A 22,037-nucleotide genomic window follows, 5' to 3' on the forward strand; every position below is an offset into this window, starting at 1 on the left:
ATGTCAGAGCATTTCTTGCTTTGGAAATCGTGCTCTGGAAATTTTATTTTTAGAATTCGAGGTCTGAGTCGTCCCACAAAAGTCATGTCCATTTTGCCCAGGAACAAGCAAATCTGATGATTCTAGAGATCTGCCTAGTCCGGTATCCGGTCCCTGACAGTGAGTGACAGTAAGTGCCCAGAGAAGACTCTAAGATAAATGTAAATAGGTGGATATACTTCCCCAGAATACTCCCCCAGCCTGCAATGATTTGTTCTCCCACTAACTCATAAGGTTGCAATTTGTATCTGCATATTTCATAGTCCCTGATAGATTTCAGCTTCCAAGAACGTGTACAGCAGATTTCAAATCTGTGTACGCTGCTTATACCCACAGTGCCCTGTGAGAAGAAGTTTTGCACTCTGTGTGAAGCAGCAGCTCCTTGTGCCTTCCCTATCCAACTGATCCTAATTAGTTCCTTACACCTAAGGTGGAAGAGAGCAATTAGCTCTCCACACACTTTTTCCATGCCATGTGCCTTTTGAAATCTTGGGCAAATACTTTTTGATCTGACAACCTGCCATTTTCCATTTTGTCTGCTGATCTGCAATCCTGTCTTCCTGTCTACCAACATCGCAATCTAAAAGGACACACTCCCCTCCATCCTGAAAAGAAAAAACAATCAAATACTCTGGGCTAAAAAACCCTCTCCTGAGTTAAGACAGACACAAAGTGGTGATGCAGCGATTTTATTACTGCTCTGTCTGTCCCAACTGTTTCTTTCACTTTTCTCCATCCACAGGTATTGTAGATTCTCTGGTAGCCTTCTCTCCACTTGCTGCCTGGAAAGAATCACTATTTTTTTTATGCCTGCCTCTTCATTGTTCTCCTCGTGCCAGTATGCTGACACTCAGATTCACCTTCCACATCTACATTACCCAAATCTCCTTTATTTATGCCCCATCAGCTGCTCCAGGTGCTTCCCAGTGTCTCCCCATCCTTATACAGCAAATACCATGCACACTCCCTTCATCTCACCTGCTTCCCTCCACAGCCAGCCTCCCACAGCCAGTCTGTTCTGCCACCAAAGCTTGTGCTCAGTCTCTTCCCTCACTTCACAGGTTTCAAAGTCCTCTTTTTCCTTCCCCCATCAGACATTTCAAAGACTCCTGATTCAATGAAAGATGACAAGCTCTGGCCTCTTCCCCTGTAAATGCTTTATTTTCTCGCTGTAACCATTACTGCTGCTTTCAGCCTGCTGCATCCATCTCCTCTGGGGGCTGCCATGATTTCCTCCTCTTCTCTTTCTCTTTTCTCCTCTCCTCTCCTCTGCATCATCTATCCTTTGAAGCCTTTCCTTCCAAGAGAACACTTGTTTCAGCACTGCTTTGTGTTTGAAAGAGCACTGGGCATGCTGTGGGCTCAAACACCCAGGGAGCTGCAGCTCTGACACCATGACTGCAGCCACAGGGACCTGCCCTAGGGTGGGCCGTGGACAGAGCTGAAAAATGCAGGATGCTAAAAGTCTCCAGTGGTCATGAACCGCACCCAAAGCCTTACCTTCTCCCACCACGCAGCCTTTCGCTGAGCTACGAGCTGATGCAGCTGCTCTTGGAGAGCCATTAGGTCTCTGGATAATCTAACCATTTGCCCAGTCAGCTTGTCAGCCCAGGGGCAGCAGGAGGTCACCTCTGGCAGCCTTCTTTTCTCCACATGAGCATCCTGGGACTCAGTAACATTTCCCTCTTCAGCCATATCATCCAAAACAGTTTCCTAAAACAACAAACAATAAAAGTCACTTTTCAGCAGGAGCTGAAATGGTTCTCCCCATCCTCCTGGTAATTCATTGCTAGGAATTCACTGCTGCCATCTCAATATACAGTTGCTCCACAATTTCAGAGTTATTTTAAGAGAGAACCCCCTCAGTTCACTGTAACATATTTCCAAGTTAACAGAAAACTTATGTTGCTAACCTAGCTTATTTTAGAAAGCACTGCATAGTCAGCTACTCTCCACTGCACTAAGGAATAAAGTAACACTCCTGAGATGGAGGTGATCAGCACTGCAGCAGCCCAAGATATCCCTTCCTCTTAAATTCTGAAACTGGACGTACTTCTGGGGCTTTTTGTAACAAAGTGATGACCAGGGAGGTACATGCTTACACTGTTCAGGAGAGCCACAGCTGCTCTAACCTCAGGATCACTTGTGCCCATGGAAAACTCCACAAGTTGAGGAACATCCAGAGATGCCTGCTCCAGACTGGTCAGGAGCTGGCAGCTCTGCTTGACCATGACCATCTAGCTGGTTTGATAATTAACTGTGCAACTGCCTTCCAAGGTAGCAACTGCTATTTCAAATACTCAAGGAAAAGAAAAAAAAAAACAAACAACAAACCAAAAGCATTTAAACAAAACATTCACAGCCCATCTATACACTGGTGCACAGACTGTGCAGAAACACACATTTTTCAAGCCAGAACAGCACAGCATAACTAAAGGACATAGGCCTCACTTGCAGAGTATTAAATATTTATTTCTATACTCTTATCAAGAAGACATTCAAGAGCATTCAAGAGGAGAGGTCATAATCTCTTTTAAGAACATAATTTGTATTCAAAATTATCTTCAGCAATTGAAGAAGCAATTTAGAAACACTGGCAGAAAATTCAGCAGTTGAGCAGCGTGGTCTGTACACGAGCAAGGAAAAACCAAGTGCATAATTACTGGCACAGCAGCAAAACTGCTGGAGGAGACGTCAGAGAGCCAGAAGTCACCAATGTCACACTGCTAAAGTCAAGCACTGTATTAACACAACTCTCAGTGACAGAAGAGTGCTGACTGTAATGCTGACATACAGGTGAGGCACTTGAAGTTAAACAGACAAATGGGGGGGCAAAGTCCCAGATGAGAGCAGCAACAAACATCAAAAGCTCAAATGAATGGCCTACAAGAACACATAAAGACATCAAAAGTTTTGCTTAGCCTAGAAACAGGGGCTGGGAAGGCAGTGACATGCTAACAGCCTCCACTTACATAAAAGATTGCTATAAAGAGGATGGGAAATTTTATTTTTTCTCCTCTTCCTCTCTTTTCTCAGAAGGTAGGTTAAAAACTCTGGCTTAATTCACAGCAAGAGATTCTTAGACTCATGCAAGAAAAAGCTTCATAAGACAGCTAAGAATGGCATAGGACGCCCTGCAAAAGCTCCTTTCTAGGCAAGCACTGGTGCTGGAAATTGGCACAAAGCAGCACTGGGGGCAGCAGCTCCTGCTGATCCATGGCCCAGCTCATGAGAACACAAACATGGCAGGGACATGGACAGGATAACAAACCGCAGGGAAATAAAGCAAAGGGCTTTGGTTTTTTGGGGGGGGTCTTCTGTTTATGTCTTATTTTGATTAAATGACAGAATTGTAGAGTAACATTAATATTTACACAATGTTCTCAGGCACGTGGTGGGATTTTTGGGCTGTCTTGAGCAGGGCCAGCAGTTGGACTCAATGATCCTAGTGGATCCCTTCCAGCTCAGGATATTCTGTGATTACTGCAGTCATTCCAGTTCCTGCAGTGATGCCATGCTCTGTTGTGTTCCAGCCCACCACCAGCAGGAAGAGCTGGCAGCAGCTACGCAAGAACCACCCCATCCATCAGATCAGCAATGCAAAACACAAGTCTGGTAGAAAGAGAAAACTACTGTCTTTTCAAAGCGCATCTCATTCCCATACATCCTGCTGCATCCAGGAATAACCACCGTCATCAGTGAAACAAAAGAAAAAGGCAAATTCACCATCCAGCACACTGAATAGTTTAAAAAGATGTTGCTAGTCAGTTCTCAAGCATTTATTTAGTACTTAACTCCAGAAAGCAGGCTAACACTCTTCAGTGTGTCAAAGGCAAATGTTTTGGTGGATACACAGAAATAACTGCAGGTATGTTTTATCTGTTGGTAGCCAGGCCTGTGCTAATGTTGATGCTTTCCAAAAAACCATAAGATGGTAAACATGTAAAGCAAAAACCATTAGAGAACTAATGGAAATTGGAAGCATCCTTCAAGACAGGTGAGGTAATTTGCCTTGCTTTTAGTGTAGAAAAAGGCACAAGGGCAATTAGCAGTCAGCTCACTGATTCTCAAAATTCTGTAAGCTCATACAGCTAATGTGGTGTGCTAAAGAATTATTTCAGCAACACTGAATGGGCAAAAGTCATAGAGAGAAGTGAGATGGATGGCATCGTTTACACTCACTTGAGAAATCCTAAGATGCACAGAGAAAGGGTTATTGATTTTCTTATGATCATTCAACACAGTTCAAGGGGAAATCAGCAATGTCAACACACTATTTGGCTGGGAAAAAATGAAGTTGTTTTCGATATCAGCTGCCTGCAAATTTAGTTGTTCTCAAGACTGCAATAAAGCTTAGAGGCCCTCTTCTGAAAAGCCATTTAATTTTACAAAAATGTGCAACTGCTATGTTTAAAAACTATTAAAAAAGATGAAGATCAGACCTTTTCATTTGTGTTAACTGTATGAAATTCTGCCATTCTGCCCTGCAATTCCTCAGTTTAGCTGGGCGAGTCCTACTGAAGGAAACAGGAATGAAAGAGAACTATGAAAACATTCCTTACTTTACCGAGACTTTTTTTTCCTTTTTCTCAGGTGTGGTTGAACAGATGGTTTGCAACATTTAATTCTGTGGGACTTAAGGGCCTTTGGAAGTAGCCAGCAATATTAAAGTCAAGAAAGATGCACCCCTCAAAATCAGTTTGATTCGTTACCATCCACTGCCAGTAAACTGGTTCCAGTCGCTTCCATTCCAGAAAGGCTTCCAGCTGCATGGCCTCAGACTCCAGGAGCTGTAAAAGCTACAGGAAAGGAGACAAAGGAAAGGAAATCAGGTAACGTTGGTCACTTGAGAACTACATGAAATGCGTGCTTGGCCTGAGGTATAAGAAGAGTGTGAGTGGTACACAGGACAACACTGGGTGGCTTTACAAGAACACTTCAAAAACAGATGGGGAAACATGAAGTAAAACACTTCTCCCGGTGTCACTGATTTATCCCTCACCCCAAATGTGCCAGCTTCATCAGCTTTTCCACCCATTAATGTGAGTTTCCATACTGTTTTGAGGGAACAAAGAGACACAGTTCTGATGTACATGCTTAGTCAATGACCAGCTTCAAATCTTCTGTGCTTCCTGAGTATCAAAATAAGCTTTTTCTTCAAGAATTTTTCCCCATCTATCCCTTCACTCTGAAACAGCACGGAAGAACTGCCTCTAAAATGTTTTATATTTTAGGAACTGTATGATCTGCTTGCATGAGGAATCCCTCCCTTTGCCTGAGAGCACTCAAAGGAGAGATGCTGCATCATAGCTACGCAAATTTTAATTTTTTCACAAATATATGCATGATACACATGTATGCACACATATATAAGGTGAAGGAGACATTCCAAGACTAAATATTTATATATCAGTAAAAAGAAAAAAAGCCCTTGTAAAGAATGATAAGACAAACAAATTTGCTGTAAATCAGAGCTCACCAGCTTTAACAATTTTGGTTCTGACCCTACTTTGAAATGAACAATTTTAACACCCATCTGACACTAAAGGCAACTTCTTAAGATGACCACAAAGAGTGTAGGGCCTTGGGGAGAATGATAAGGACCAGACCAGTACCAGATAAATCTATTTTATACAGACAACTATCTTCTGCTAGCTTTGTTTGCTTTAGTTACTTAGTGCATAACGTAATTTAAATACGTGCAAAGCATGAGTTGACTTTGCAATTTTATTATGCAGATATTACTTGAAGATAAAGGAACCAAAGAAAGGAAAACCACTTTGCAAGAGTAACTGCTGGAAATTATACACAGTTTGCTCTAAAACACTGCTGGATCCAAAATACAATTATTACACATTTGCTCACACACCAGACACTTGGCATTACGCTTAATGATTCTGCTAGTTTCAAGCTTAGCTGGGATATAAAAGGTGGAAGAATGGCTTTCTGTGTCCCTTTTTGTCTTCTCCTTTTTATTTTTTTTCCCCATAGGTACATCTAGAGCACAAATGGCTTACATTATGGAATCTGAGACTTGCAATAAAGCCCAGCCAAAAAGTTGATTAAATATTCAGGCAACAGCAAAGTTACTTGACTTTAAAGGAGCTTTGTAATGTGGTCACGAGCTGTGTGTGATTGCGGTATGAACACGTCTTACAGCTAAAGAGGGCTGAAGGTTGGGATGGGGAGTTTTTCATTCGGAGCCTTCAAAACCAGAATGATCTTAATAGAAACACAGTCATCATCTTTATTCTCACTAGAATGTTAGAAGTGCCATATGCCACCTGCTTTCAGAGCACAGCTGAAAGGATATGGTTCTGAAACCTCACCGAACCTCTACAGGATCTGCTGCAGTTAGCTGACCTTAACAACAATCAGAGCTTCCTGAGCAGTCTCCTAATCTCAAACTCTTTGGTATCTTTTGTATTTGGGTACATTTGTTGCCTTTTTTTTTTTTTTTTTTTTTTTTAAACTGCGTCATTAGTTATACAAAACCTGAACAGCTTGCCTGACACCTACTTACAGCATCCTCACCTTTCACTAAGGTATTAACACCCTCAGAAACAGCAGGCCAGCAACTGTGTGCTGGACTGCTTCAGCCATAAATCAGCAATGGGATGACTCCAGCCATCCTAGAAGGACAGTTTCCAGCAGAGCTGGAATCCACCACGGCAGCCTTGGGCAGGCCTGCAATGGCCAACAGTCGAGTTTCCACCCTGAGGGACTTTAGGCACTGCTCCTGAATGCCAAGATCCTCTGCCATCCTTTTTTTACAGGCCTTGCAAGGCTTTGATGTTATAGCAGCACGGAGAATAAAGCAGAACGCAATAAAAAAAATAATGTACTACAGATATCCTTGAGATACCTTAGCGAAAATCATAAAAGTAAATAAATGTTCAAGGTTGGGAAGGGACAATGGATTGTACATCCGTGTGCCTTGAATTTGGTCACAAGGACAGTGTCCACATGCCCCAGGGGTGACAGGTTTTCACCAAGACATGCCTACACTTTGCAATGAACATTTCTGTCAGGCAGCTTCCTTCCCCCAGCCTCATCCTTTGCACAAGCTTCTCAAAAGCATTTCGTGCTCTTTAACAAACTCTGCTTTTTGTGACTTTGAGGCCACAACGGTGTACATTTTCTTAGGTCACACATCACAGAGCTGGTATTTCAGAAACCAAAGCCCAAACTGTACCTCTGCCTTCCCCCCCAAACACGGCATCACTTCTTGTTCATTTTCTACCGACAAGAGTTCACACACGTGCCACGAGCAGTCCCACTTCTGATGCTACATGAACCTCTCAAAATGTAAAACAAATTCCCAAGCTGTAACCGAAGCTGCCTGCACATCTTCGGTGAACTAAGGACCCGACGTCACACCTCCTCACGAAATTTAAAGACTGAAGTCTGTAGAAGAGCATCAATTTTGTTTCATGAAAAAGTGAAGCAGCAAGTCAAAAAAGTGCCTCACATGGTTATCTAAGTGATGCTTAAGGATAATGCCTGAAAATTGTGTTTCCCTCTACACAAAATTAGGACAACCAAATCCGTTTCCTTCATTCTACTGGAGGAAGTTAGTGCTCTAAAATATTTACACGGACTGAAAAAGTAACGACAAATTCAAATTGCTAATCTCTGTGGAGAAGCAATTCCATAATGAATGCTGAGAGCAAACGTTTTGCAGGAACGACTTCTTCAAGCCATTGTAAAGAAACCACCCCTGGTGCAAGCAACAGCTTTGCTACAGAGGGTAAACTGTGCCTAGCTGAGCTGCCTCAGAGCAGGCTGCCAGGAAACTCCAGTGTGAGGCAGAGGGATGCCAGCTCTGTAAAGAGCATGCCTTGCTTCCTCCAGTGCATGGCTGTGACCCCCAAAGCCAAATATCCAGCGCAGATCACAGACCTCAGCAAAGAGTGGGAGCTTCAGCAGACCAAGGTGGGTGACAAGATGACCTAGGTGGTTTTGGACACTTCCCTGGAGATATTCAAAAGCCATCTGGACACAGCTCTGAGTCATGTGCTCCCTGCTTGAGCGGGGAGGTCGGATCAGGTGGCCTCCAGTGCTCCTTTCCAGCCCTGCCCAACCTGTGATACCCAACAAGAGGCCAAAGTTGAACCTTCCTCAGCATCCACAAGTGTAACTCGTATGTTGTTTAAACACATTAGCAATTACTTTTTCTGTAGAGATATTAATCTCTTTCATATTATTTACCACCATATTAGAAAAATCATTAGTGCCTGTAGACTCTCACAGAAATCAATATTTAATAAATTTGCAGCATAATGCACCCTTTTCACAGGCTCAGTTCCGGAGAGCACCCCACAACAAGTATTTAATCTCCGATGCCCACAGCTCATAATTCAACTACCATCGCACTGGCAAAACTATTTTTAATCAAAAACTGCTCTGCCTAAATGTTCAGAAAATCATTTTATTGTTAGACAGAAAAAAAAAAAAATGGTCTTTCAGCAATAAATCCTGTTTCTTGGCTCGGAGACAAAACACTGCTAATTCATTGCTGTTCATATATGTCTGTAGACAGAAAACTTGCACTGGACTCCTGAGCCCTGCAAACCTCACCCAAACGCCAACACCTCTGGAGAATTACTCAAGGCTTGAGACAGGCTTGGCTTAGTAGGAAAGCTTATATGGGGAATCTAGACTATTCAATAATTGTTTAATAGGGAATGGGTTTATACGGCGTGCATTTGGGTAATCTGAATTCTAGTTCTGAGTATCACATAAGCACAGGAGAGAAGCTAAGTGGAGAAGGTCATTCCAAAAATAGCAAAGAAAAGGGGTAAACATTCAGGAAAGTTTTACCATTTATGGTACCAGAAGTAAACCATAACGGGGATTAAGACTTTAGAGACCTAACCAAGCATAGGATGAAACAAAAAGAATTCAACACATCTTCTCCTCTACCAATACGAAACTCCCTTAACTGAAAAAACCTGCAAACCTTGACGAATGAGAGCCTCTCAGCAGGCAGGTTTTTAGGTTTAAATTTGGTTTAAAATGGCACACACAACCCAAACTGAACTTTGGCATGGCCGAGTTTTAAAACCCCCTTCACCTGAGGAAAAAAACCTGAGAAAATCTCAGTATCACAACCACCTCAGGCTGGAACAAACAAACAACACTGTAGGTGGACACACTCAGTGCTCCAAGTTTCAGTTCCACATTGTGATTTTTCCAGAAGCAAAGCTGGTTTAAGACATTGCCACATATCCCTTGAAGGCTAAAACAAAAATAAATAGGCCTGAGAAGTAGAACGTCATGCTAGAACAGTGTGAAATACAAGCAGCTGAAGAGCACAAACCTACAGAACAAAAAGCAGCCTCTAGGCACAAGGCAAATAAAGACCTTCTCCAATTTCTCTGCCTGTGAAATATCACTGAGAGCCAAGACAGAGCAGGAGGAGCACTGCAGCCCAACCATCACGAGGCAGTGGATCTGAAAGGCTCTTGGAGGACAGAAGTGGATGAGAATTTCCTCCAGCTATAGCTGTAGGGGGGTTGGTGCTGTAAGGGAAAGCAGGACTTGAATTTTTTGCAGAAGACGCAATACATAAAATACAGAACACAGTAGTTTTGGGTGCAGGGGTATCATTCCAGGTGCCTGGATATGGGCAAAATCTCCAACACCTAAACCAAAACACGTGACTTTTCCACTCACCAACGCCAGTTTTATGCCATCACAGCTCCAACTGAGCTATCTCAGTTTTACACTGCTGAGAGCAGGAAATCAAACCACTAGTTAAAAACTTAAAATGACAAAGATCATCATTATAAACCGTAATTACTATTCGTGGAGGGATTCAGAAATAGCTGTTTAAAATGCAACTGAAAGAAAATGATATTTAAAACAAACAGAATGAGGCATTTGGCAGATAAAAATTGTATTACAGCTTTCCCATTGATAGGGAGTGAACTGGGATGTATTAATGGCATTCATTTGCAGAGGAACAGGTCAATGAAGGGACTGCTTGGCATTTTCCCCACGGGAAAAAGAAGCCTGAAGTTTTATACTTCGACAGCCAAGATCAATATATGTAAGAATGAAAAAGGTACACATTTTCTTCCCCTAAAGGTACCAATGATTTTGGGTGCCTAACTTAGCATCCCTGAAGAGTCAAATTTTCAGGCAGTACCAAGTACCTTTAGCTCAGTTAAAGTACATCCAGTAGATACTAAAAAATCACCATTTACCTTAGAGAAATCTCAGCTAGAGGATTTCAAAGAAAAGCATCAAATTGTATCATAGTAGTGCCTGACAGCTGTTATTATTGTACTGCCTACCAAAACCCCCATGCAGCTGATGTCAAAAAAGGACCATTATTCTGCTTTTATTCAGACTGTTTCTGTACACAGAACAAAGCATTATCCATACTGATTTTTTTTTCTTTCCTCCTCCCCTATATACTTGCCCATTTTCCTGTATTTTTAACAGGCCAGAGACAATTAATTTTAAAATTTATTCAATATGTGGATTAGTCTAAGATTGCAACTTGATATGAGTACAGTTCCTCCCAGCCTAGCTCTTTGACAAGTCATCATAGACTATTTGTGCATGCAGGTATTTTCACACATTTTAAAATGTGTTACTGACTAGAGAAACTACTAATTTAAAGTCTGCTATAGTTCCTCATGTCAATTAATTTCTCTTGCTAGTCTCTTTCACACTCCTTTAAATTAAGCAACAAACTTTAAAAAGAACCACAAATCCAAAATCCCTTGCAAAACATGAGTAACAGCTGATTTTATAACTCTATTTCCTTGGCTATTTAAAAAACCAAAAATACCTGCCAGTAGAGCTGAGTTAACATTATGGGCCAATTGCACACAAAGTTTAATTTTACAGGGCTATAAAAACAGCTCCACCAGTCTCCTCACAATCTGAGCTGCATTCTCTCATCCAGAAAAGCAGTACAGTTCAATTCAGCTTTGCAGCAGCAGTTCAGTTGTGGTCAAAGCTATTGCAATATATGAATTTAACTGTGGCCTGCTTCTTTACTGAGCAGAGAGGCTGGAGAACGCAGTGGTCTGTCCTGCTTGACTTTCTGGGTGGGTTAAGTATATTTTTCATTCAGAGGCGGATGCAGGACAACACAAGGCCCCAGTTAGGGGTCACAAGATAGTTCTGGGGCACTTCAGGATCAGCCTTCATCAATAGCTGTACTTTGGCACAAAAGAAGAGTGAGAAGCATCTTTTCTGTCAGAAGGTGATAACTCATTTCTCTCTGGCATGAAAGCAACAACAGTGTAGACTCCACAAGCAGCTCTGCACTTTTCTAGTGGCTATTGTTAGCTCCAAGGTACAATTCAAGAGATGAGTCAGGAGTTTTAAAGCTCTTCACCCAAACCTTGTTTTCCTGATATTTAATTTGTCCCTTCAGGGTCCAATACCCAGATAAGATCCACTAGGCTGCACCAGCAAGACTCTTTCTGACTCCTTCACCAAAAACTATCAGCAAGTAAGGCACTCTCACTCTGAGGTCTCCTCTGACAGAAAGTTAAGAGGCAGCACAGCATGACCAGGAGATTTGGATGTGGATGCAAGACACACCTCTCACCACACCAGCCTCAGCTGGTCAGTGGCAATTCCATCTTCAGCTTACAGGCATCAGATATGATGCTGGTCCAACCTTTATTGTAGCACTGGATGGGAACACAGTGCATGCCTGTGCTCCCTGCACTGACCCAAAGCATCAGCTGAGCTGGACAGCTTGCTCCCCTCACTGGGTTTGCTAGCACTCCCACCAGGAAAAGAAAAGAAAAAATCGAATGCCAACTGATGACAAAATACCTCAGCCTTGTCTCTCCAGCTTATTAACTCCAGCTGCATTGTCTCAGGTGGAATTATATTATAGTATATCACTGTCACTGTCACTGTCACAGCATTCAAATTATGTTAAGTACGGCATAAAACAAGCGAAAGCACAAAAGCAGCAGTGAAGCTCAGTATCATCCCATCACTTCTGCAGCTGGCAGCCACAACCACGTGTTCACATCACTACAATATGTATATACTGTGTTTCAGAGACACCTTCCTTTCTTATGGTGGAGGAGTCTAACATATTGCTGCTATACAGTCCAACAATTTATGGAGTCCATGATAAACCACTGCATCATTTTTCAAGGTCCAAGAACTCTATAAGCTTGGTCAGTAAAATGTGCTAAGCAATAACTCATCCCCCAAAAAACGGTGTTGGCAACTACAGAACTGCAGCTCTATTAACTCCTTCTTTTTTTTTTTTTCCCCTTTTTTTTTTTTTTTTTTTTTGTACGGATAAGTTTAGCTGAAAGCAATATTAGTGACAAATTGCAGCCTGGGGAAATTTTCAGATCAAGGTAATAATGCTATGAGGTAGAATGATTTGCTTTAGTGTCGCTATATAATGCTGCCAGTTCTCTCCAACTGGACACTAACTGCAGCCAGAGGCCACCTTGCTTAAAAAAATATCTAAAGAAATATTTTAGCACTAAACCTGTCTGGAGCAATAAAAAAAAACCAAACCCAAAAAAACCCCAGAGCATCCTTCCCAAGAAGGGGCACTGGGAAAGTGAAATTGGCTAAAAAGTTCAACAACTAAATGATTCATGGCTGATGACAAGCTAATGCCTGCGAGCTGAAGGAGCTGGTCTCCTGCTAACACTGCTGAACCACACAGTGGGAAGGAACCTCTACAGGTCTCACATCCAACCTCCTGCTCAACGCAAAGTGCTCAGGGCTCTGCCCAGCAAGTCCTGAACACCACCACCACAGCTGTCTCCCCTTCTCCAGGATCTGGTTCTGGAGTTTGATCAATTCGTGGCATTTTTTTTCCTGTTTTACCCAGCCAGAATTTCTCCTGTTCCAACTTGTGCCTGCAGTCCCTTCTCCTGTCCCAGTGCACCTCTGAGAAGGGCTTGGTCCATGCTCCAGCTCTGACCAGCTCAGGGGTGTTACTGGATTTGCTCCCGGTCCTTGTGCTGGGTCAGGGACACCGAGCACTCAGGCTGGCAGGGACTTGGCAGAGGAGCAGGATTCCTGGCCTTGCCCTCACAGCATTCCAGCTAATTCCTTTGCTGCCTGGGCACGCTGCTGACTCCTGGGCAGCCCTCTGCCCACCTGAGCCCCCAGCTACTGTTAAAGGGTACTGGACCACAAGCTGATCCCAGAGGGACACCACGAACAGCCAGACACCAACTCGAGCTCAGTGGCCCGACAATTTCCCACCGGTGCCACCGCTCCCTTTTGCAATCCACCCGCAACCAATTCGGCCGTAAGGCTGTCAGGATTTCCTTCACTGACACACAAACACAGACACATTCTCTGTGCCTACCTGCCTTTCTCAAAGCTCCTTAATGACATGTCTCTGCCTCCTCCTGGGACGGGATACTCCGCACTGCTTTGAAAGAGAACGGGCAGCAGGATCTGAGGGGACTGCAGAGGTGGAAAGTGCCTGTCCCAGAGCAGGTGGAACTGAACCAGCTGGGAACAGCAGGCATCAGAGGAGCAGAAACCATCTGATGCCACAGCCAGTTGCAGGGAAGGAGAATTGTTTTGATCATATTCGCCTTTTGAGGTTTAAAGCAGTTTAGCTCCTGCAGAGGCTTCTTTCTTTCTACAGCATGAGGAAGAGTCATTCATACATTTCTAGCCTCTCCAATCTCCCTCAATTAACTCTCCTTTCTCCTGTTAAGACTAAACTTCCACTCTGACCTCCACCTACTTCATGGCAGGATCTGGAAGCCAAGCCCCCCTGCTTCCAGAGGGTGAGTGAAAACTCCAGCAGCAGCAGCACAGGGATTACAGGGAAGCTAGGACAGGAATTCCTCACCCAAGACAACTGGCCTGCCCCAAGAGGAGACAACACAAAGTATTCAAAGGCAAGTCATTTGTATTAAACTTTTTAGTAGCCTTCCCTTCTAAAATCGACTTGAGTCTGCCTTAGAAACTCCCAATATACATTTTCTCACACAAATTGGCTGCTCTTGCTCCCACGGCGCACAGCAGGCCGAGATTTCCAAGATTTTCCTTTCTTAAGAAGGATCATGAACTCGGCTACAAGCAGACACTGTCTAAAAGCAGCTCTGAAGCCATTTGACCTCTGTAATTCTTCCTGATTTTACATGGATGACAAGGGTTGAATCTGTTGCGCCTCATTTTTGCAAATGAGTACCCGGATCCACTGCTTCCAAGAGGTTTTAATAACCCCTGCAGCAAACCATGTTTTATGTGAAAAATGTCAGGAAATGAACTGAAAACCATTTGCCTACAGCGTTTCGGAAGGAGAATGACATGACAGTCTACCCTCTCCTCCTGTAAAGTGAATCATTAAAAAAGGCAGGAATAATATTCTTTGTTCCTGCCATGTAGCACAGGGTGGGCAGCACATGCTGTCCCTGACAGCTCCTTTGCTTTCTCAGCACTTACACTTGCCTTGCAATGAAATGTGAGGAAGAAAAATTATTTCTGAATTGCCCAGCATTCTTTGGATTTCTGTTTGAAATCGTTTTCTCAGTAGCCACTCTCCTATTCTACAGGAAATACGTAACAACCACCAAATCACCCTTTTTGTAAGACAGTACCCACTGCCGCTCCAGGAAGTTGGGGGAGGGGTTGCCATGCACACAGGCAGAAGGAACAAAATCCACCAGAGCTTTTCCCAATCCCAAGAACCTTCCATGTACCAAGCTTCAAACCAACAGAGCTGTCTCACAAAAAAAGCGAAGAGTAATAACTATTCTGAATTTTAAAGGTGCTCAAGGCAGTCCCACTAAGAAGACACAACACTTAAAGGGATTCTGTCGAGCATCTTCACACATATGTAAATGTGGATTTCCAACAGAGCTTATCCTCCCTGGGGGCTCGGCAACTCCACCCACCCCAGCACAGCAATTTCACCCGCACAGCACCACAGCAGCCACTCTGCTCCTGACATTACACCACCAAAACACCAGAGACGGCTAGAGAGAAAGAATAAACCTTTCAACCAACATAAACCAGGGAGGTTTAAAGCCAGTTCTTGCTCCACCATTCATCTGAGCGGTGCCAGGGCACCACCAAGGAGAAAGCAGCAGTCCAGGAGTCTCTGACAGGGTCAGAAGGTCAGCTCAGAAAAGGGTTGCCTTCACTCCTGACCCTGCTCATCACAGAGCAGCATCAAGGGCACAGTCCATTTTAGCCTGCAGGTGACCTTCATATTAAACCCATCCTTGCAACCTCCTTTGAACAACCACCATCACAATTCCAGTACTCTGGATCATTCAGCTCTCTCGGGATTTGTTGTGTGAGCCTCCAGGCCTCCTGCATTTAGGTGCTGGAGCCCCATCTATAATGCAATACATCATCAGATCTGCTCTCCCCTGCAATATTAATGCCAGCTCCCGTGTTATTTCTCACCAACCTGACTACCATGCATGTAAAATGTCTAAAGTAACTGTGGTTGGAAGAGCAACACAAAACATTAAGTCATTTAACGGGGGAAAACAGCATTGCCTTTGCTGGCGGTGCTGTTCAGAGCACATGGCAGCAAGCGTGTTTTACACCTCTAATGCACAACCCAGCAGGATAGATGCTAAAGTTGGAACTGTAGCATTCAAAGTTAAAAAGTGCCAGAATTCAAGCTGCCTGAACAACACTAATTTGACCCTCCTATAAGGGTCTAGAATTATGCAACCAACATGTTTCCCTTCATAATCTGTCTCACCAAGGGCACAGATCGGCTGGCGCTCACTCCACATGCTATTCCTTCTCTTTTCAAATGGCCTATTATTCTGTTTGCTCTTCAGAGGGAAGCCATAGCCCTATTTGTCACACATCATTCAAATCCCATTCTAAAGGCAGAATTTTTATCTTGAAGATAAACAAGTTATCTTCCCTAATGACCCGTGTGAGACAAGATAATAGCATTGCTGCCATGCCACAAACGGGAAATGGAAACAAGGAGATGTAAGTAAAATGCTTCCATTGCTTTGGGGTGCCTTAACTGAGACTTCCAAGACATGATTTTCAGGGAATTTAGAAGTTACTATAAAGCACTTCATGGATACATCTACCCAGCACAGCTCAACAACTTGCAACCCTGTGCACAGCCCATCACGGAAAGTTTAGTTTAAGCAATTTACTGAGGCTAACTCAGAAGGCTCACCGAAGTCTCCAGGACAAAGGACAACTGCCCCAGCTGCTAAGGCTTCCTTCCTCTCCCAGTGGTTCTCCCACCCTTCTCCACCTTCCTCAACCACTTTCTTCAGCACAGCTGTGACCCACGAGCAAGGCGTCCTGCCCTCTGAATGACACCATGGCTCCTAAGAAACGTACCTTACACTCCAAAATTGTGCTCCCCTTCAGATTACTGGGAACTTTGATGCTCTTAGAAAGATACTTTTGAAAACTCCTCCTGCAGCATCAGGAGGTTGTCCACTCCGATCATCACTGGAGCGGGATGACATTTCCTGCAAGAGGGTGGGTGACTTCTCAGACTCCCTCAAGGCCCCAAGTCTTTAGACAGATCTTCCCCACTCACAGCTCCCTGTCCTAATTTTCCTCTCCAACCTTGGTCTTCCTGTTTATATTCAGCCCCTTATGCCTCAGTCCGTTTCTTTTCACCCCTTTAATCTGAATTCTTTCACATCAGAACTACCTTGCCTCCACAATGCCTTCATTCAGACTTCTTGTCCATGCGCCTCTCTCCCAGCTCCTGACTTCACTGGACAAGAGCCAGAGCAAAAAGGTTCTTCACTATCCATCCTGTCCCTTCCAGAGTCCTGCTTCAGGTCCCAACACAGTCCCCATTCCCTGTGCTCCTCAATGAATAATCTTGGAATGATCTAGGAAAAGCAAGTTAAAGACAGGAAGAGAGGAAAATACTTCAAAAGGACAAAGTATTTGCTATTTTTATTCCAAGTGCTGTGGAGAGCATAATTATGCAAATTCCAAAACTTGTCATAATTGACCTTTTCAAAACACGTGTGTCCATGGGCCTAACATACAATTCTTTGGTGAACCTTGAAATTTATTAAAGGTCAGCAGCTCTAAAACTTAATCTCATTTAATCATTGAAGAACTTACTTAACATGCAGCCATCACCAATCATCAAGGAAAAACAAACTTGCTTAAAAACCAGTAAAAACTTTGATGCACTGGACTACAGCAAAACCTGTTGCTTTAAAAAGCTGTAAAAGAAAATTAAAAAAAAACAAATGTTCTTGCTACAGAACCTGGCAGTTTAGTCGTTGTTCTGAAAATTTAACAATGCCAAAATCCAAGGGTTCGGGTCCATCCGAAGCCCTGGAAGCAGATCTGGTCAAAGGGTCAGAAGTCACTACTGATTCAAACTAAGTTAATTTCAGCAATGTGTAGAGTAAGTCTAAAATCTCATTGTGTTTAGATTCTCCAGGGCTTAGCTGTCTCTTCGGAGCTACTGCTCCCAGAACTGTGGCAGATCTTTGTGCTCCTTTGGGGAAAATTGTTCTCCACCTTTACAATCTCATTTGCAGCAACACAGTCTCTGCCCACCTCGAAAACTGGTTCTGTCTACGAAAAGCTCAGACAGACCCTGGCACAACTCCTAGAAAAATGAAACTCCATGAAGATTTCTGTGAGAGCAGGACTGGCCAAGGAGGGGTTTTGGACAGAACAGGGACAAAGAGAAAACCAAAACAGGAAAACCCCACGTTTTCACAAACACTCACAAGCCCCAGTACAGCTACTCTTATGCTATAGTGGTTTTTATGCAGGAGCCATCTGAGAAATTTCAAGTTTGTTTGGTTTTTTTCTTCCAGGAAAGTAAAATGCGATGACAAATAGGCAAAGCTGCCTTAATTAGAACAGGAACTGTAACACAAAATACTGATCCCATTCCATGACAGAAATGACAGAACTATGGCTTTTACCGAGGCAATGAAACAATAAACAGCTGAGGGCCAGACCAAACAGAATTAGTCGCCAGAGCACCACAGAAGATCATGAATCTATGACAATTTATACCAATGAAGGCAGTTTGTCCTTGAAGCTCAAGGTCATTTTTTCACTAAACACCAAATCATTTTTCTGGAATTTACATGTAGTACAAGCTTTTGTTTCCTGACTAAAATCTTCTACGCAGCAACATCACAGTCTATAGTATGAAAGTAATTTTTTTCCATTGGTATCTGAGAAATGTGTTGCTTGAACTGCTTCTTGTACAACAGATGGAAGGACATTATGAAATATCATATGGCTCCCTAACAGGCTCTTTGAAATTCAAATAAGGTTACATATCCTTCACCTCACCATACAGGACCACAATAGGGCTGATTACAGAAATACTGGCACAGGTCTGTGTCAAATCAATAACGTGACACGGTGTCAAGCTTATCAGAGGGGTTTAACTGTTTATTTTCATTTGGTGCCTGCCTGTAGTGCCTGTCACCACCAGGAACATTCCAGGAAGTCCCAAACAGCCAACATAAGGACACCAAATATAGCCTGGGACACAGCAGCTGGAACTGTCCTGCTGTAGTCATTCCATTTTTATCCAAGAGGGTGAACAACCTGGGATCCATTTCTGGGGATAATGCAATAGCACAGTAATTATTCAGCAGCCAGACAAATAACTCGTGTTAGCTGACAGACCTTGCTTTTGCAGCTCTGCCCCCACACACGCTCCAGGAGGTGGTGCTGTCCCATGGATGCACTGAAATCACTGGTTTCTCTTTAAGATAAAAGTTTTCTCTTGAAGATAAAATGTTCAGCAGACACAGGGCACTTCATGCAAGTGCATGAGCCCATGATGCCAGCTGAAGGCTCAACTTTCATGAAAAAGCAACTGTTAAATGCACATTCAACATTTCCGAGAATTCCAAGACTATCAGCTCCTAATGCTTCCACTCTGAATGCACTTGCTCAGGAAAGAACTGAAGCTCTTTATTGCTTTGCACGAATTCAAACCACGGGCTATTACTCAGAGAATAAACCTGTGGTGTCACCCATCTGTAACAGCCATCTGGGACAGATGTTTTAAATGGAAACTGCCACAAGATTTAGGGTTTACTATCAACCCACCTTACATCTTGATAAGTTACTCCTCAAATGACCCAATAAGAAATTATGGATCCCACCTGAGCAAAGGAAGCAATACAGATACTTCACACTGGTGTCCTTTCCTGACAAATCAACAGTCCAGAAAGCAGATCAGTGCTATGCCTGTACCATCCTGTCCCATCCCACCCAAACCCTGCTGCTTGGAGAGCTAAAGCTCACTTGAATCTTTCACGGGCATGGAATTGACCAAAATTATGTATGCAAAGTCAGACAGACGATTTGTTTGCTCCCATTTACTTGCTACCAAGAACCTTAGTTCCTTAAGCCAAATAAATCACCTTTAAAACATGTTAATGATCAACAAACATAAACATTCTTCATAAAATTCTGAAACAAAATTATTAGCTATTCACATCCAAGTTCTATAAATTTCACTGCATGTCCATCTGGCAGACAGCTGCATTTTTTATTTGCTGTCACACTCAGTAAATTGATTTACTGGCATTTAAAGGTGTCATCTTTACTCATTACAATTTCAGTGCTCACTCCAGCACTGCCAACATTGCACCAATGACCTGAGTTTCAACTTTTAATCTCTCCTAAGATTGAATTCCACATACAAAACAGTATCTGAAGAGACAGAAGAAACTGAAGGACTAAGGTGCTTCCACTTAAAGTTCACTGATCTCTATACAGTAACAATTGGGTGAGGAAGTTAATTTAATGACTCAAGTGCAACATACACTTTTTTGAGCCCAGGGTAAACTTCAGAACTGGCAACACTGCTGTGCAGAATTGAAGAGAAATGGACTTGATAGACAAGAAAGAGGAATGAGGCCACATCCACGGAAAGGATTACTGCCCTGGAAAGTTTGGGGCAGATGTGGTTTAGCCTGAGCCACACCACCCGAATGCTCTCCCAGGTGTGCTTCCCAGCTGCAGTAGCTGCAGTGCCAGAGACCAGAACTCCAGTCCTGCCCTGGAGATATTTCTGGCTGGCAAACAGCAGCAACCCCCCCATCTTACCCCAGCTGCTTTAAAAAACAAACAGTATCCATCAGCTTGGAAAATGCATCAGTACACAAGAAACTCAAGGCCTCTGGACTATATTCTAGGACACTAAGTGTTAAGTGCAAGAGATTTTAAGGAAAAGATGCAACGACCCCCTCTCCCCAAGCTCCCCAATTTGTGTGCTTTAGCAAACAGCTCAAGAACCATCCCCACTGATCGAGGCACTTCAGTGCTTCCACTGGAAACTGCACTCCAGCTGAAATAACACCACCTCCCCTCCACTGAGAGCTCCAGGCAGCCCAGGAACCAAAGACAGCAGTGGCCTGCAGCTCACAGCCACGCACATATATATAACCACAGCCAAACCACAGGAAAAGCTGGAGGTTTGATCATGCCTCACTTGAGAAAAACGTAATTAAAACCATTAGGTTTGGAAAACTTCCAGCCCTATGAATCTGACAAAGACATTTATGATGATAGAAGAATAATAATGTCCAGTAAAATCCCTGGACATAAAAGCACTGAAAGTGTTTTACAGTCAAAAATTCAAGAAAAGAACATTTTAAATAAGTTAATATGCATCTTCTGTAGAAAAGGAGCAGCATGACTTTTACATTTCATAAAGTGAAGCTTGCCTTCACAGCTATCTGTATCCTATCACACTTTTCCTGTCAGACTAAACATCTCTTGTTTTGATGCAAACAGAGCAACTTTTCTCGCAGGGTATTTTTGATGAAAATGAACTCGAGGCTTAAAAAAGAAGAGCCCAAGTCCCGTCTGTGATAGCAAATTTCTGATGCTTCAATCCACTTTGCATTGCTTGGCTTTGAAGAATGCCCAAGATGAGAAGGAATTTGTAACACCCACCACCAAGAGGGATGCATTACAGTAAAGCATATTGACATGCTTGCTCTTTTTTATTGATCAATGCAGCAGGTTCCTACTTGAGGTAACATTAAGAGAAATGTCTCATTTACTTGAAAAGAAAAAAAAAAAATTCACAGTTTTTGGAGAAAACATTTGGCAGAGTGCTGCCATCTGCACCAATATTTGAAAACCAAGTCATTCAAATACTCACAATTTACTTAATCTTAGCAAGATATTTGAAAATTAGAGGCTTTTTATTACATTTTACAAAGCAGCATCACTTTGCTTATTGAGTATTAGAGCCATCTGGAAAAGTGACACTGAAAACAACAATGCCTTCTCAAGACCATACCACCTTGTTGCTCATACGTACCGAGCATATGACTTTCACAAGCTGCTTTTGGGAAATGGGGATAAGGGGAGACAAAATCTACAAAGAATGTTCAAATGGTGACCATAACAATTATAAGGCTCTCAAAAGCATCTATTCTCAAGTGTTGTGATGACTTCCTGCAATTTCTCCTGTTAATTTTAGAATCAGGCACAAGAGAACAGCTTAGAACTCCTTTCTTGAATAGGTTTGAGAGCTTTAAGAGGCTAAGAAGTTTCACAGCTGATTATACTGACAAATAATTCCAATTATAATCAGTTTCACAGCTGATTATACTGACAAATAATTCCAATTTTGGATCAGTCCAAGCAGTAAGCGGCATTAGAAAGGAATTTCCAACACACATGCACTGAAGCCTCTTTGGGATTGCACCTGTCAGAGCCCAGAAACTGGAGACAGACTGTGGCCACTTGTAGTTTATTTAAAGAAAACATCTTCTGTCACCCTGCCTCTCAGTCATCACCCTGGTTTTGTTGCATCTGTTTGCTGTTTAAGCCTGGGAAAGGTGGAATGAAGATTTTAGTTGATTTTAACTAAACAACAGCTGCCCACTGAACTTTGACTACAGCACTCTATCTACCCACAACGCTCACAATACAGAAAACGTCCTTCCATTTTATCCTGAGCCTCCCCTGAAGAGAACATCAGGAGCAAGCATCCAGGAAAGGGAGCAGAACGCAAGAAAAAAAAAACCTCCTGGAATGATTCATTACCAAAG

At 42.9% G+C, this 22,037-nt stretch overlaps 1 protein-coding gene across 2 annotated transcripts in view; it reads right to left on the reverse strand.

Annotated features, from left to right (window-relative positions):
• The window catches only part of TEDC1 (tubulin epsilon and delta complex 1), a 66,029-nt gene that overhangs the window by 18,970 nt on the left and 25,022 nt on the right, over positions 1 to 22,037 (reverse strand). For both annotated transcript variants that reach the window (XM_066192000.1, XM_066192001.1), the window contains 2 exons: positions 4,752 to 4,838; positions 1,540 to 1,752 (listed from right to left, as the gene is read on the reverse strand). In XM_066192000.1, the coding sequence (XP_066048097.1) occupies positions 1,540 to 1,752; positions 4,752 to 4,838 (300 nt within the window). The remainder of the gene's footprint in view (positions 1 to 1,539; positions 1,753 to 4,751; positions 4,839 to 22,037) is intronic.

This window comes from Chamaea fasciata, unplaced genomic scaffold (assembly GCF_029207755.1).
Source record: "Chamaea fasciata isolate MVZ Bird 193981 ecotype frontalis unplaced genomic scaffold, bChaFas1.0.hap1 SCAF_10, whole genome shotgun sequence".
NCBI lineage: Eukaryota > Metazoa > Chordata > Aves > Passeriformes > Sylviidae > Chamaea > Chamaea fasciata.